This window comes from Cervus canadensis, chromosome 2, assembly GCF_019320065.1.
Source record: "Cervus canadensis isolate Bull #8, Minnesota chromosome 2, ASM1932006v1, whole genome shotgun sequence".
Lineage (NCBI taxonomy): Eukaryota > Metazoa > Chordata > Mammalia > Artiodactyla > Cervidae > Cervus > Cervus canadensis.
The window spans coordinates 114,134,834-114,149,339 of NC_057387.1; the positions used below are offsets into that span (position 1 = coordinate 114,134,834).

A 14,506-nucleotide genomic window follows, 5' to 3' on the forward strand; every position below is an offset into this window, starting at 1 on the left:
GCTGGGGGTGCAGGTGCAGAGGTGAACGAGATGCTGTCCCCCGCTTTCACAATGCCTGGTTTCAGGCCTGGCGAGGACTGCCCCTTTGTGACTGCTCGAGGTCCTCACTACTGCCTTGGCTTCTGGGGTGGTGCCCAGGGCCCCAGAGGGCTCACCCAACGCACGGAGACCTGGGCCGGACCATCCTGAGACACATCATGGCAGGTGCCAGGTGTTATTCTGGACACAGAGAGGCTCTTTCTCCTAAGGAAGTGGAGCCTGGCAGGCGGCCACCCGGGCCCAGGGCCCTCTGTGCTGCAGGCCAAGCCACAGAAGGAGGGCAAGCCGCCGTCCGGGGCTGGATTTGACTGGACGCCCATCCTCGGGTGTGTTCTTCAGGCTGTGCCCAGCCCTGGGGTGCAGGGGGCCCCGCGGGAGTGCCCGGGGCAGGAAGGGAGGGAGGGGCAGAGGTGGAGAAGGAGAGCGGGCTGGGGTGGCCCCAGGCTGTCCCTGTTCCCCTGCCATCAAGGCGGGGAGACCCCAGGCCAGCGCACCTGTGGAGTCCTGCGCCCTGGCCACTGGGCAGGTGCCGGGGGTCTGGTCCTGACACGGCCACGGCCGCTGTAGATGTGGACCCTGAGCTGCGCTTTCAGGTTGAGACAACAGATATAAGTGTGCTGAGAACCCTCGAGGGGTGCTGCCCTTCTCGTTTCACCCCTTTTGTCCACAGACACGGGAGCCTCTGTGTTCCTGCCTCTGTGGGGCGGGGGTCCCAGCCTCCTCCCCAGAGCAGGGCAGCCGCAACTCCTGCAGCGCCCCTTGCGGCCACACGGTGGCACTGTTGCAGCTCCGCCGCCGCTGACCCCAGCTGCCAGCCGGGCCCCCCGCCCCGACCGGTCGGACACCCTCATTCACCCGGCTCCTGCCCCCCCGAGGCTGCGGGCTGTGTTGGGCTGAGCCAAGGTCCCCTCTGGTCTCCCACTCTCGCAGGGTGCCTGGATGGGGCTTCTGGTCGCCCTCCCTGCCTCGCCACTGGGCCCCTCTGGACCTACCGTGGCCCACCCAGGGGTCTCCCTAACCGGGCTCTGGGTGTGGTGCAGCCTCACCGCCCTCTGGAAGCCGCAGGGCTCATTTTGCAAGTCCCCCCCCCCACCTTTGTGGACCTGTGTGCCTGTGCAGCTCCCCAATTCAGAGGGGCCCCTTGGGGCCCGAGGCTCGTCACCAGCGAGCGGGACAGTGAGCCTGCTCTGGCTCACCTCCCTCTCTTTTCTTCAGCGGCATCTGCCTCCGAGCCCCCTCAATTCTGTGAAAATGGGGTCCCAGGGAAGCAACCCCCACCCTCCACAGAGCCTCAGGCCCCGGGTCCCTGGGACACCCCTGCCCCCATTTTCAAAGATGAAAACACGAGGCTCACGACAGCAGGTGACGTGCCTGGGGCTGGGCAGTGAGCTGGCTGCGGCAGAGCAGGGACCCCCACCCATCTCTAGAGGGGAGCCCGCCTCTGACCCTGGGTGGGCAGATGGGGAGCCCACGTTCCTCGTTCCTTGGGTTGGAGGCCCTCCCGGTCCATACAGCCACACGCGGAGGGCGGCAGTGATGAAGCAAGAGGTGGCCACCCCCCTGGGTGTCACATGCAGGCCCCCACCAGGGCCCACCAGTGGTGTGACACGGGGGCTGCGACCTCCCGGGGTCCTCAGAGGCAGGCTGAGCTGACGGGGGGAAGGCCCTGGGGACAGGGGCAAGCTCCACAGGCGGGTCTGGGGTCTTCTGGGAGGCTGAGGCCCAGCCCTGGTGTCCCCTCTGACCGCTGAGATTGCTGCCAGGGGCCTTCTGGAACTTTCCCAGTGCACTCCCGGTCACAGGAGGACAGTCTATCCCCGGGACAGACCAGGACCCAGAGGTCGCCCCGGCCTGCAGAACTGTAGGTGGAGTCACGGGGTCCCGCGTGGGCAAGGGGACGGCTGCTCGGCTGCTCGTGGGGTCCAAGCCAAGCGCAGGCCCAAGGGCACGCCCTGGCTGGATGCCCCTCCCACTCCGGGCCCCTCCCAGCCACCCCCCTTGTTTCTGCTGGGGTCGGGGGAGGGGGTGGGGGAGGGGGAGGTTGGGGGAGAGGTGGAGGAGCCGAGGGCCGGGTGGAGAGGGGGCGGCCAGAGGCCCTCTGTGCACCCTCTCAGTGGCTCCAGCTGGGCCGCGGCCCATCTCAGGCACCCGGCCGCAGCTGGAACCCATTACGCCCCCAGCTCCTCCGGGACGCCCGGGCTAATAAGTGACCCTCTGTAAATGTTAGGAATGAGTCAAGCCTGTGCCGTGGCTCTTTCCCGTTAGAGCAGGGAGGGCGCGGGGAGGGGGGCCTCGGGCCGGGGCCTTCCTGGCCTAGGAGGAGGCTTCCTGGACGTGACCCCTCAGGGAGGACCGCGGCTCAGCGCCTGCCTTTGGGCTCGCCTTCCTGGAGGACCGGGGAGGCCTTGGTGGTCTTGGCGTCACATCCCCGGCTGGGCCCAAAAGGGAAGGCCCACATCTCCTCCCCTCTCTCAGCTCAGGAAGGCTACTCACAACTCACCGGTCATGCTGAGGAGTTAGCAGGGAGGTGCACTGAAGGCTACTCACCAAGGCCTCCCAGGGTATGCAGATGCCCATAGCAGCTGAAGGAGAGCAGGCTCCTCACTCCCAGGTCCTCACTCCCACGGTGCTCACTCCCATTGTCCTCACTCAGGGGTCCTCACTCCCACAGTCCTCACTCCCACGGTGCTCACTCCCATGGTGCTCACTCCCACGGTACTCATTCTCACAGTCCTCACTCCTGGGTCCTCACTCCCACAGTGCTCACTCCCACGGTGCTCATTCCCATGGTCCTCACTCCCACAATGCTCACTCCCACGGTCCTCACTCCCACTGTGCTCACTCCCACTGTGCTCACTCCCACGGTCCTCACTCCCACAGTGCTCACTCCCACGGTGCTCATTCCCATGGTCCTCACTCCCACTGTGCTCACTCCCACGGTCCTCACTCCCAGGTCCTCACTCCAGGGTCTCACTCCAGGGTCTCACTCTGGGGTCTCAGTCCCAGGGTCCCCCTCTGGGGTCTCTCTCCCAGGTCTCACACCCAGGGTCTCACTCCCAGGGTCTCTTTTTGGGGTCCCCCTCTGGGGTCTCACTCCAGGGTCTCACTCTGGGGTCTCTCTCCCGGGTCTCTTTTCAGGGTCTCACTCTGGGGTCTCAGTCCCGGGGCCCCCCTCTGGGGTCTCACTCCGGGGTCCCCCTCTGGGGTGTCACTCTAGGGGGCCGGGCAGCAGCGTCGGCTCAGTGTCTGGGACTCACTGAGCTGCTGTAGGTGGGACGGGGGCACAGTGGTCATGCCCAAGCTCGGGTCCTGGGGTGACCCCGGCCCCCCTGGAGCTGACGTGGAGGAGAAGGCCTTCTGTCTGGGCAGATGTAAGCGGAAGAGGCCGGGCTGGGGTCCCAGGAGCACGGATCAGGCTGAGCTTGTACCAGGCGTGGCGGGAGGGCAGGGCTGAGCCCAGAAAGCCCCTGTCCCAGCAGCCTGGCCGGAGATCAGAGCCAGGTGGGGGGTCTCGGCCTCACGAGGGTCTTCAGGGAGGATAGAGGGGGTGAGGACAGGCAGGTAGAGGCTGGGCAGCGGTCACACAGCACGCCCTGGACGGGAGGGAGCCTTGGGGAGCCTCGGGACCAGGGTCTCGGGACGCCAGAGGACAGGGCGCTGGGTCCTTGGGGGTCATGAGGGGACCCTGCCCTGTCGCTCTAGAGCCCCCGGGGCGGACATTCACCGCCAGTTCCTCCCTCAGCACGTCACTCACGGCCTGAACCTCACGGCGGACACCGCAGGGCCGGTGGGCAGCCGGGCACATCCCGACCCCGGGCAATCTCTCTCGCCGCCCTCTCACATCCGGAGCGCTCATGCCACTTCAGAATTGGCTGCCTCGGCCCCCGGCGTTCACACATCTTCCCCGTGGTCAGTGCCAGGATCTGCCCCGTGCGAAGGCCCTGCCCTGCCCTGGGCTCTGGAGAGCACCCAGACCCCCCCGGCGGGCCACCTTCCTGCAGCCAGGAACCCACAGGGCCGAGGCCAAATGCCGCCCGGTGCCCGGGAGCCCAGGACCAGCCTCTGGGGACCCAGGTCCCCAGGCCTCCTACCCGGGACCCCGGGGTTCCTGCCACTCCCAGGCCTGTTCGGAGCGCTTCCGCAGCCGCTGAGCTGCTCTGGAGGGCCAGGCCAGACCGTGCCCACTGCGTGCTCGCTGCCCCGGCTCGGTCCTGCCCCACCCCATCCCCGGGCCCCCGCGGCCCCTCCCTGTGGACAGGGCGGCCGGCCTCGTTCTCCAGGAAGCCATGTGGGTGCAACCCGGTCCTGCTACCGGTATCCAGCCCCTCGGTCCACGGGGCTCTGGGCCCGCTGGGTGGGGTTCAGGCCCCTCCCTGCCAAGCCCCACTGTGAAAACTGGGGGACCGCCTGCTCCAGGGGCGCCAAAGGCGGGGGCTCTGCCTCCCAGCATCCCCAGAGAGACCCAGGGCGGAGGTCAGGGCAGCCCCACAGAGGCGCACTGGGCCTGGGCTGGAGCTCTGTGACTGCTCTCCCTTCCTCATCTGAGCTCGGAGCAGCTCCAGGATGGCAGGACAGCCTCCCCGTTCACAGCTGGCCTCGGGGGACCTCAGCCTCGCCCGGTCCTCCCCAGGGCGGTGTGGTGCCCCCCTGACTCCGGTGGATTCATGGGGGTGTCTGGCGGCGGTGCCAGGACCTGCCAGCCCCAGGGGTCTCTCGTGCATGTCTTTCAGAGGCTGGAGGACACCATCCTGAGCCCCATGGCCAGCAGAGAAGACCGCGCGCTGACTGTGCGCGGGGGACGCTGGCGGGCCTCCCCCACCCCCGTGCCTGCCCGCATCCGTGAGATTGTGGCCGGCAGCCTGGCCGAGGGGCCTCCCCAAGGTGAGGGGATGCCCCAGGGGAGTGGCAGGGCGGTTGTGGGAGTCCAGCCCCAGGGAGCCCAGCCCCCCAACCCCGTGCCCTGGCTCGGCTGGCCCCTCCCGGCCTGTCACCGTGCCCTGCGCTAGGGTGAGACTCACACCCTCCCACGGAGTCACCCACGGAGCCAGAAGCTCACACACACAGCGTGCTCACCCCTGAGCTGCAGAGACCGTCCCCACCCAGCGTGCATTTCTGTTTGTGACTCTTGGCGACTGCCAGTCTTGTTTCTCACTGGATGAGTGAGAATCCTAAAGGCTGGCCCTCAGGAAGCGCAGGTGCAGAGTGGCGGCCTGCCCATCGGCCCCACTGCCGGCCCTCTCACTGTCGGTCACCGTGGCCACCAGCCTGGCCCCAGGCCATGCTCCTGACCCCTCGTGCGTGGGTCCCAGAGACCCCTTTCAGTAGTAAGGACCTCTCCAGCCTCCGAGAGGAGCCAGGGCCTCGCTGTGTGTGTTAAGGAACAAGAGAGCCCTGCGTACTTAGACCAGCACTTACTACTCAGGGGGACAGCACCCTGCGGCCCTGAGACAGCGGTTCTCAAGCCCATTGGGGGTGGGGGTGCCCAGCGTCCAGGCCGCCCCCACAGACCCTCTGCTGTGCTGGTTTGGGCTGCACTCGGGAGAGATGTGAGTGGGCACGTGCCCACCCAGAGGAGAGGAGGGTCTGCTCCTCTGCACCGGGGGCCCCTGGGCCAGGGTGGACAGGCCTCCAGACTGGGGGCTGGCCCAGCCACAGGCTGACCCTGCTGCTGCGTCTGCAGGGCTGCGGGAGCCCCCAGCCGCTCCAGGCCCTGGGTCGGAAGAGCACGCGCCCCTGCAGGACGAGCTGTCCCGGCTGGAGGGCCTGCTGGCCCAGGCGGGCGCCGAGCAGGATGAGCTGGCTGGCAGGTACCACGTGGTCAGCGAACGGGTGAGTGCTCAGGGCGCCTGGCAGCCTTCCCTGGGGTGACCCGCGGGCCCGCCAGCAGGGGGACGACAGTGGCCGGCCACGGCCGAACCCTGCGCCGCAGAGAGAGAAACAGGCTAGATCAGGCAGGGGAGGTAGTACGGTGCCCAGGGGTCCCGACCCAGCTTAAGCAATGACTTGTGCCCACCTGCCGAGCCCCAGGGGGGCCAGGACAGTCCTGACCTGTGGGGCCAGCGCCCTGCCCAGCGCGAGCACGTGGACACACCTGCCAAGGGGAGGCGGGCAGGCTGGAAGGACCTACTGCACCCCGGTCTCGCCCCTCACAGCCGAGGTGGACAGACAGGCCCTGGGCACACCCTCAGCGCCCCCAGCGGCCACAGGCCCTGCCAGGGTGACCGGCTGCAGCCAGAGGCCATTCATGCCCAACCTGTGGGGCCAGGAGGGCCTCCTGGTGTGCGGGCGGGGAACCTGAGGCGGGGAGGAGACGGAGGTCACCGGGCAGGGCCTCTGTCTCATGTCCACCGCCCCAAGTCGTGACGGCCTCGGAGGAGGACGGGGTGGGGTGCCCGGCCCACAGTGGGGGTGCTCAGAGCCCCTGTGTCTGCACGGCCCCCCACTCCATGCAGCGGGACAGACGACCCCAGATGAAGGAACAGGCTCACGGCAGGGCCCAGCCGTGCAGGGCCACGCTGCGGGCTGAGACCTGACCCAGTCCGGCCCTTTCTCTGGTGTGACCGGTGACCGCGGCTGAAATCCCCAGCCGCCCATGCCTCCTCCCGGGTCCTGATGGCTTCCTGGGGTCTGTGGCATGCCCAACCCCACAAAGGGGCCCTGGGACCCCCGTCATCACCCACAGCCCCCTGAAGGGGCCCCGGGACCCCTGTCCTCAACCCCAGCCCCATGAAGGGACCCCCAGCCCCCACCCCCGTCCTCACCCCCCAGCCCCATAAGAGGGCCCCCCACCCCCGTCCTCACCCCCAGCCCCACAAGAGGCCCCCCACACCCATGCTCACCCCCAGCCCCACAAGAGGCCCCCCACCCCCGTCCTCAGCCCCACATCCCCCCTCCCCGGGAGCTCCTCCGGCAGGACAGGCGGGCCGGGAGCACTGGGTGAGCTCGCCGCCCTCCCCCTCCCCGGCAGCGTGGAGCTGGGGGTGGGGGCGTCTTCCTAGCACAGGGTGGGGAGATGTTGGGAACAAGAGGCCAGTGGGAATAAAAGCCGCAGAAGCCCTGCAGCCAGATTAGGAAACCGAGTGAGTCAGTGAGATCCCGGCTCCAGGCCTCGCCTGCCCCCCGCGGGTGTCCGCCCCCCGCGTGCGGACCACGGAGGAGCCTGGTCTCCCTGAGTGCCCCCAAGGAGACGGGTGGGGTGGCGTGGGGGTGGGCGTGGCTGCTCCGTGGGTGTCTGTCTCCTTCCTCGCCGGGTCCCCAGCCCCATCCCAGCGCCCCCCCAGCCCCACCACGGGCCCCAGGGGAGCCCCGTCCTCCCCACCTCCCCCACCGGCCTCCTTGGCCCCAGGCACTGCCGCAGGTGAGCCCTCGGTTCTCCTGGTCTTCCTGTCTCAGCCCCCGCCAGCTGGCCCCCTGGGCCTGTTGCAGCCCCTCCTCGGACCCCAGAACGTTTTCTGGGTGCAGATCTGGGTGGCGCCCCCGGCCCCCAGCGGCCCCTTTCCCTCAGAGCAAGGTTCCCATCCACTCAGCCCTGCAGACTCAACAGTGGTCTGGACCAGTTCCTGGGGCTTCCCTACCACCAGACCCACCTGAGGGCTGCAGGCCCACCTACTGTGGGGTGGCCTCGTCCCCTGCTCGATGAGGGGCTGGGGGCAGACAGAGGTTCAAGCACAGGCAGAAGGGGCAGGGTGGGACCCCACGCGCACTCACTCCCGTGCGGGTGACCGTAGTCCGGCTCCACATCCCCTCGCCTGGCCTGATGCGAGGCCTCCTCCACTGGCTGCGGCACGAGGCGCAGGGCCGCCGTGGGGATGGCCACCAGCCTGACCCCTCTGACCAGACCCCAGTCAACCGCACCCCTGATCTCAGCCTGAACCCCACCCCAGCTGGGGACCCCCGGAGCCCTCCCACCCATTCCAGAGAGGGTGCTGTGCCTAAGCCGCCCGGCCCGCGGGACTGGGAAGCAGCTGGCCAGGTGGGTCAACGCCCTCTCCAGCTGCAGGCCCGGCTGGAGGCCACCAAGGCCCAGCTGCAGAGGTCGGAGCTGGAGCGCAGTGTGGACCTGGAGGAGGCCCTGGGCCGTCTGGAGGCGGCCGAGCAGAGGTGAGGCCGGGCAGGCGTGGCCGGCAGGGCTGCAGGGAGCCGCGGGCAGGGCAGGTGCCCCGGGCTGTTGGCGACTCCTCCAGATTGACTCGGAGTCAGAGCCTGCGGGAGGGGGCGGGGGGGTTGCAGGGCAGGGCAGGGTGGGGGCCACACCCCTGGGCCTCAGTCTGCTCCCTGCTGTGCCACCCCAGCCCCCCACCCCCACCTGCCACAGCTGGGGCCGGGGCTCTGGCCCATGCTACGGGCAGGCATCTGAGCTGCCCGTGGGCCTTGGTTGGCCTGGCCAGTCCTGGGGTGTCTCTGGGTTCCCCCCCAATCCCACTCCTCTTCCCACTCCAAGCCTGACCCCCAGGCCCCTCTGGCTTCAAGCCACTCTGCAGTCATGACCGGGCTCATTTGCACACTGTGGGTAATTGTATGTCACCCCCAGCCCCCCAGAGGGAGCCCCGAGCCCCAGGACACGCCCCTGGAGGGAAGAGCATCTCGCCAAGGTCCCTGCCGAGGGGAGCAGGCGGGGCGGGGCCCCCAAGGCAGCTCTGTTGCCAGACCCGGGAAGGTTAAGCCGTCTATGGCTTGCTTCCTGGACTTGCTTCCTCCTCAGGGACACTGGCAAAGGATTAGTGTTGAGAAGCGTCTTGAAAACCAGTTTTGGAGAAGTGGGGGGTAGGGGCAGGGGATGCAGAAAACCTCCAGGAGGCTGATGCCCCCAGAGCAGAGAGGGGCAGAGAAATCCCTGTGGCCTCGCAGCCTGGCCGAGAAGTATGGGCTCTGCAGGGTTTGGGGTCCCCGACTGCAGCCACACATAGGCCTGCCTTGCGGGGAGAGGGGCCCACAGTCACAGAGGGGCTGCCCCTTCCCCGGGGCATGCCTGACCCCTCTCCCCCAGCCCGCCCCGCGACAGGGACGTGCCCCCCTCCCAGCCCTGGTTCCCTCGGCTGAGGCTCCCAAGCCCTGAACCTCTTGCTGCTCTGGAGGTTCATCTCCACACCCTGGAGTGAACAGCCAGCCGTAGTCGTGAGGGCAGAGCCAGGGAGCTCGGCGTGGGGGGAGGAGGGGACAACAGATACGTCGGGGGGAGCGGGGTGCCAGAGGGGGCCCGAGGCAGGCCTCCGTTTTCTGTGCACGGGGGATCCTCCGCAGGCGGTCAGCGCCACTTAGGAGCGGCGGGGCTGCAGTCGAGCTGGGGTCGTCTGAGCCCAGGAGGTCTGGGGCCTGGGGATCTGAGCATGTCTGTAGGGGAGGCCACCCACCTACGATCACGCTGCCGCGTCCCTGCCTGTCCAGGAGCACCAGCCTCTCCCAGGTGAACGCCCTCCTGCGGGAACAGCTGGAGCACATGCGGAAGGCCAACGACAGGCTGGCCGAGGAGCTGGCCAGGACGACGGGCAGTGTGCTCCGTCTGCGGGCCGAGCTGGAGCTGCGGGAGGCACAGCGCCGGACCCACAGAGAGGTGCTCCCCGGCTCCCGCTCGTGGGCAGGGGGACGCCCAGCTCGGTGCCCGCGGCTGGGGCGGGGGTGGGCAGCGAGGACCGGGAAGGGGTGAGCTGGTGGCTGCCCCCCGCCACACCACGGCCCCCTGCTCGGCCTGGCCACAGCTGTCTGTGGAGTGGGGCTCACCAGATGGAAAGTCCCCACTTTGAGACAAGGAGCCAATGGCCGGACTGGGAAGTTGGGTGAGGGCTGAGCCCTGGCCCCGGCATGGTCGCCCTGCGCTGGAGGGAGGAGTCTCTGCGGGCTGGATTCCGGGCCAGCAGGGGCCCCGCGGCCTCTTCCAAAACCTTCAGCCCTGGGTGGGGTCCAGGCACGGGGCTCCGGCCTCAGCCTCGCTGCAGTGGCGATGCCGTGTGGACCATGTGGGGTGGTCGCCAGCTGCAGGACATGCAGCGTGGAGTAGGGCAGGACTTGAGACGGTCAGCTGCGCCTGTGCCTGGCTGCGCCTTCCCTGATCTGCCCTGGATGCCCCCGGGGCCCCCCAGCGCCTGCCAGCAGCCTCCAGGGCAGGATTTCTCCCCGGCAGTGGGGCAGAGGCCCAGGCGGTCCCCGGGCCCCCGGCCTCAGGCCGACGCTGCGCAGGGGTCCCTCGGACAAGCCCACCGCAGAGGGACCATCCTGGCTCTTTCCACATGGACCTGGTGGAGCAGAGGCCGCCCCCACTGTGTAGACACGGCCCCTCCTGCCAGACAGCTGTCCCGGGACAGGAGGGTGTCAGATGGGCGTGGGGAGAAGGCACGGCCTTTCCAATAAGATCAGTCCTCACAGGGCGCTGGGCTGCTGTGGGGCCAGTGAGACGGGGTGGACACCTCACCCCCAGCCTCAGTTGGACAGCAGAACAGGCGCCCCGGAGACGGACCTTGGGTTCAATCTGGCACCAGCCGATCAGGGCTCTTTACTCCCCCTTGGCCTTGAACACCACTCCCACTTGCTGGCAGCTGTTTTTCTCAGCACCTTAGTGACATCCTGGCTTGTCTCCTGGCTTCCAGCCTGCCAACACCCGCCGACCCCTGACTCCTCTGGCGGGCATCGCACTCTGGCCACTGGGGATTCTCTGCTGTGACTTCCTGTGACCGCTGACTGCAGAATTCTGTTTATTATGCTTCCACTCATCAGGGTTCCTTCTCTCCTTGTTTGGGGAAGCCTCTGTTCTGTCTTCCACAGTTGCCCGAGTCCCACTTCCCCCTCCCCACCCACCCTTTCTAGGCTCCCTCCTATGCTCTTAACCTCCCCTCCTTACCACCCTGATCTGTGTCGTGGGTAATTTTTTCAAGTCCACCCTGCCGCTCATCAGTTTTCTCCCCTGGTATCAAATCTCTGTTAAACCTGCCTATTTCGCTTAACTTCTAATACTGTATTTTTCATCTTTAAAAGTTCTGACTTTTATTCTATTTTCTGCATATCTTAGTCTCCTATTTTCAAGCCTCTGTTGTGTTTGTTGATGCATGCTAGAAAGCAGTTATTTTGTAGCCTGTTTCTGATGTTCTAATATCTGAACTCCTTCAAGGTCTGAGTTCATTGTTTCTGCTGGTTCTGACCATGGTGCTGGGTGTCTATGTGTCTTTGGTGGTTTTCTGATTTCTTCAGTTAAGAGCCGTGTAGTATCCCTGGAACACTGAGAATTCTTTGAAACCTGGAATGAACATGGTACATTCCAAAAAAGATTTTCATTTGCTTCAGGCAGATTCTAGGGACTCTGATAATCTTTGGGGCCACATGGAAGTAAATTTTCAGCTTTAACTTACTGTTTTTTCAAACCACCCAGGTTTTGTGAATCTAGGCTGAAAACTGCACCAAGGCTAACTCATGGCTCCAAATCCAAATCTCCAAGATTTTTCCTTCCTGTCTTGGTCCCTCCAGGCTGCTGGAGCAGAAATACCCCAGCCCCGGGCTTGTAAAGAAACATTTCCCACAGCTCTAGAGGCTGGAAGCTAAAGATCAAAGTGCCAGCCCCTTCAGCGGCTGGTGAGGATGAGGACCGCTGTCTAATCACAGATGACGCCTTCTGGCTATCCGCTCAAAAGGCAGAAGGGAGGGAGAGCTCGTGGGGCCCCTTCTGTAAGGGCACTAACACCCTTCATAGCAGTGGGGCTGAAAAACCCCACCTCCGGATACTCTCACGTGGGTGATTAGGTTTCAACATGTGAATTGCGGGGGACACTGCCCCTCCGACTGTGTGTGTGTGTGCGTGTGCGTGCGTGTGCGTGTGCGTGTGTGTGTGTGTGCATGTGTGTGTGCATGCGTGTGTGCATGTGTGTGCTGGTTCACCATCCACTTCACCTCCTTACAGTGCCTGCAGACAGCCGTGTGTGTGTGTGTGTGCTGGTTCACCTCCTTACCGCCCCTGCAGGCAGCCGTGTGTGCATGTGTGTGCTGGTTCACCATCCACTTCACCTCCTTACAGTGCCTGCAGACAGCCGTGTGTGTGTGTGTGTGCTGGTTCACCTCCTTACCGCCCCTGCAGGCAGCCGTGCGTGCATGTGCGTGTGTGTGTGTGTGCATGTGTGTGCTGGTTCACCATGCACTGCACCTCCTTACCGCCCCTGCAGGCAGGTGTGTATGTATGCGCGTGTGTGCAGGTCTGCCTGCCTCTAGCGCACCTTGCTTAGAGTGCAGCCTGAGGGGTCACTGCTCTAGGTGAGTAGACTCCCCCTTGGGTGGGCCCAAGCTTTGCTCTCTGTCCTCGGAGCCCCTGTGGTCAAAGAAACAAGTTCAAGCTGCTGTTTGCCAAGTCACTCTCGAGTCAGGAACTTTACCCGTCCCTGGCCTGCATGTGCCTAACTGCACCGGCCACCCAGCCTCGCGTCCAGACGCTGTGGAGTCTGGCGTGTCCTGTACTTCCGTCGGTGTCGGGCAGGCAGGGCTGGATGTCCACCCCTCCGTGTCACCGGGGCTCCTGATGACCGCAGTGGGCGGGGGGGCGTGTACACAAGGCTCTGGGCCAGGACCAGTGGTGCTCCCAGAGACTATGCACCGCAGGGGCTTTTAGGCTCGTGGGGGGACCTCAGGTGGGGGTCGGGGAGAGGGCTCAGCAAAGGGCTCGTGAAGGTGGGAGTGCGGGTCTGCAGCCAGAGGGCCTTCGGTGAGAGCACTTGGTCTGAAGCAACAGTGAGGAGCGCTGGGGCTCCAGCAGGTGGAGGGGCTCTGGGGGCCCTCAGAGCCCGGCTCTGGGCTCAGCCCGGCCACCGGGCGGGGCCCGCGGAGGCTGCAGGGCCCGGCTCTGGGCTCAGCCCGGCCACCGGGCGGGGCCCGCGGAGGCTGCAGGGCCCGGCTCTGGGCTCAGCCCGGCCACCCGGCGGGGCCCGCGGAGGCTGCAGGGCCCGGCTCTGAGCTCAGCCCGGCCACCGGGCGGGGCCCGCGGAGGCTGCAGGGCCCGGCTCTGAGCTCAGCCCGGCCACCCGGCGGGGCCCGCGGAGGCTGCAGGGCCCGGCTCTGAGCTCAGCCCGGCCACCGGGCAGGGCCCGCGGAGGCAGCGCCAAGGCTGGGGCTCTGGCTCTGGGCTTCAGCAGAGTTCCCTGCAAGGCTGGCCTCGCTGCCTGCACGGGTCTGCATCCTGCTGCCTCAACTCTCGCCCACACCCCACCCCCTAACTCCCAACGCCCCACCCCACCTCCCCACCCCCGCTGCCCACACCCCACACCCCCACCCCACGCCCCACCCCCACTCCCACACCCACCACCCACACCCCATTCCCACACCCACTCCACACCCCACCCCACCTCCCCACCCCCACTGCCCACACCCCGTTCCCACACCCACCCCACACCCCACCCCACCTCCCCACCCCCACTGCACACACCCCACCTCCCCACCCCCACTGCCCACACCCCATGCCCCACCCCCACTCCCACCTCCCCACCCCAGCTGAGTGCTGCCTTCGCCCCCATGGGGACCAGGCTGAGGGGGTCCTGGTTCTGGAGCTGGGGGTGCTCACCCCCACAGCCTCTGGGAGGGGAGCCAAGCTCTGTCCCAGGTAGGGGGCAGTCTGATTGTTGGGGAGAAGAAGGGGTCACAGAGGCTGATGACGAGGTCTGCCCCCCACCTCCGGTGCTGGAGGAGCGGTATGGGGGTGAATGGGGTCGCAGGCCCCCCACCACTCAGCCTGGCCTCCGCCTCTTGCCTGCAGGCTGGGCACACCCACTCGGGACAGCCCCAGGACGCCCTCCTGCAGAGGCAGGTCACTGCACTCCGGGGACACCTGGCCGAGCTGCGTGCAGCCACCGAGAGGTGCGTGCCCACCCGCAGGCCCGAGGGGGACAGGGCGCCCTGGGGGAGGTGGCCGAACGCACAGAGTGGGTCAGGGAGCCGGGCGGCGAGAGCCGGCAGGCCAGTCGGGGAGCCGCCGTCAACAGTGGCAAACTGACTTGCACGGAGCTCTGGGGCCTGGCCAGGCACCTCAGCCCGGCTGTCCTGGGCCCTTGAGTCTCAGACGGTCCATGTCCCAGTCCAGGCAGACAGCCCGTCCTGTGCGTCCTGGCCCAGCCCTGCCCATCCCTGCCCAGCTGTGATGCCACCTGTGGGTCCTCTCCTGAGGTGGGCAGACCTCTGGCCTGAGACCAGACCCCGCCTGGCCCAGCCGGCGGGCAGCCCCCAGGCTGAGGCCACAGACACCCCCGAGGCTCAGCCGGGTGTGCCCTGGTCTCGCAGGGGCCTTGCTGACCTGCGGGCAGACGTGGCCAGGATGGCCCGGCGCCTGCACACGGCCTGCCTGAACCTCGGCTCCAACCTGCGGCTGACGGCCGGCAGCACGGCCGCTGCCCTGGAGCAGCAGCTGCGGGACAAGATGCGGGAGACGCTGCAGCTGCAGGGCCGCTGGGCCGCGGAGAAGGCGGCCCTCCAGGCCAGGTGTGTGGGCGCCCAGGGCTCTGGGTCTAGG

General features: G+C 67.0%; 1 protein-coding gene across 1 annotated transcript in view; it reads left to right on the plus strand.

The window, feature by feature from the left end:
• Nucleotides 1–978: 978 nt before the first annotated feature.
• Nucleotides 979–14,506, plus strand: part of CROCC2 (ciliary rootlet coiled-coil, rootletin family member 2) — a 44,834-nt gene continuing 31,306 nt past the window's right edge. Inside the window, 10 exon segments of the mRNA XM_043449610.1 lie at nt 979–1,068; nt 1,159–1,215; nt 3,257–3,410; nt 3,782–3,948; nt 4,770–4,920; nt 5,720–5,868; nt 8,033–8,139; nt 9,424–9,589; nt 13,757–13,857; nt 14,278–14,475. Of these exon segments, the coding sequence (XP_043305545.1) occupies nt 979–1,068; nt 1,159–1,215; nt 3,257–3,410; nt 3,782–3,948; nt 4,770–4,920; nt 5,720–5,868; nt 8,033–8,139; nt 9,424–9,589; nt 13,757–13,857; nt 14,278–14,475 (1,340 nt within the window).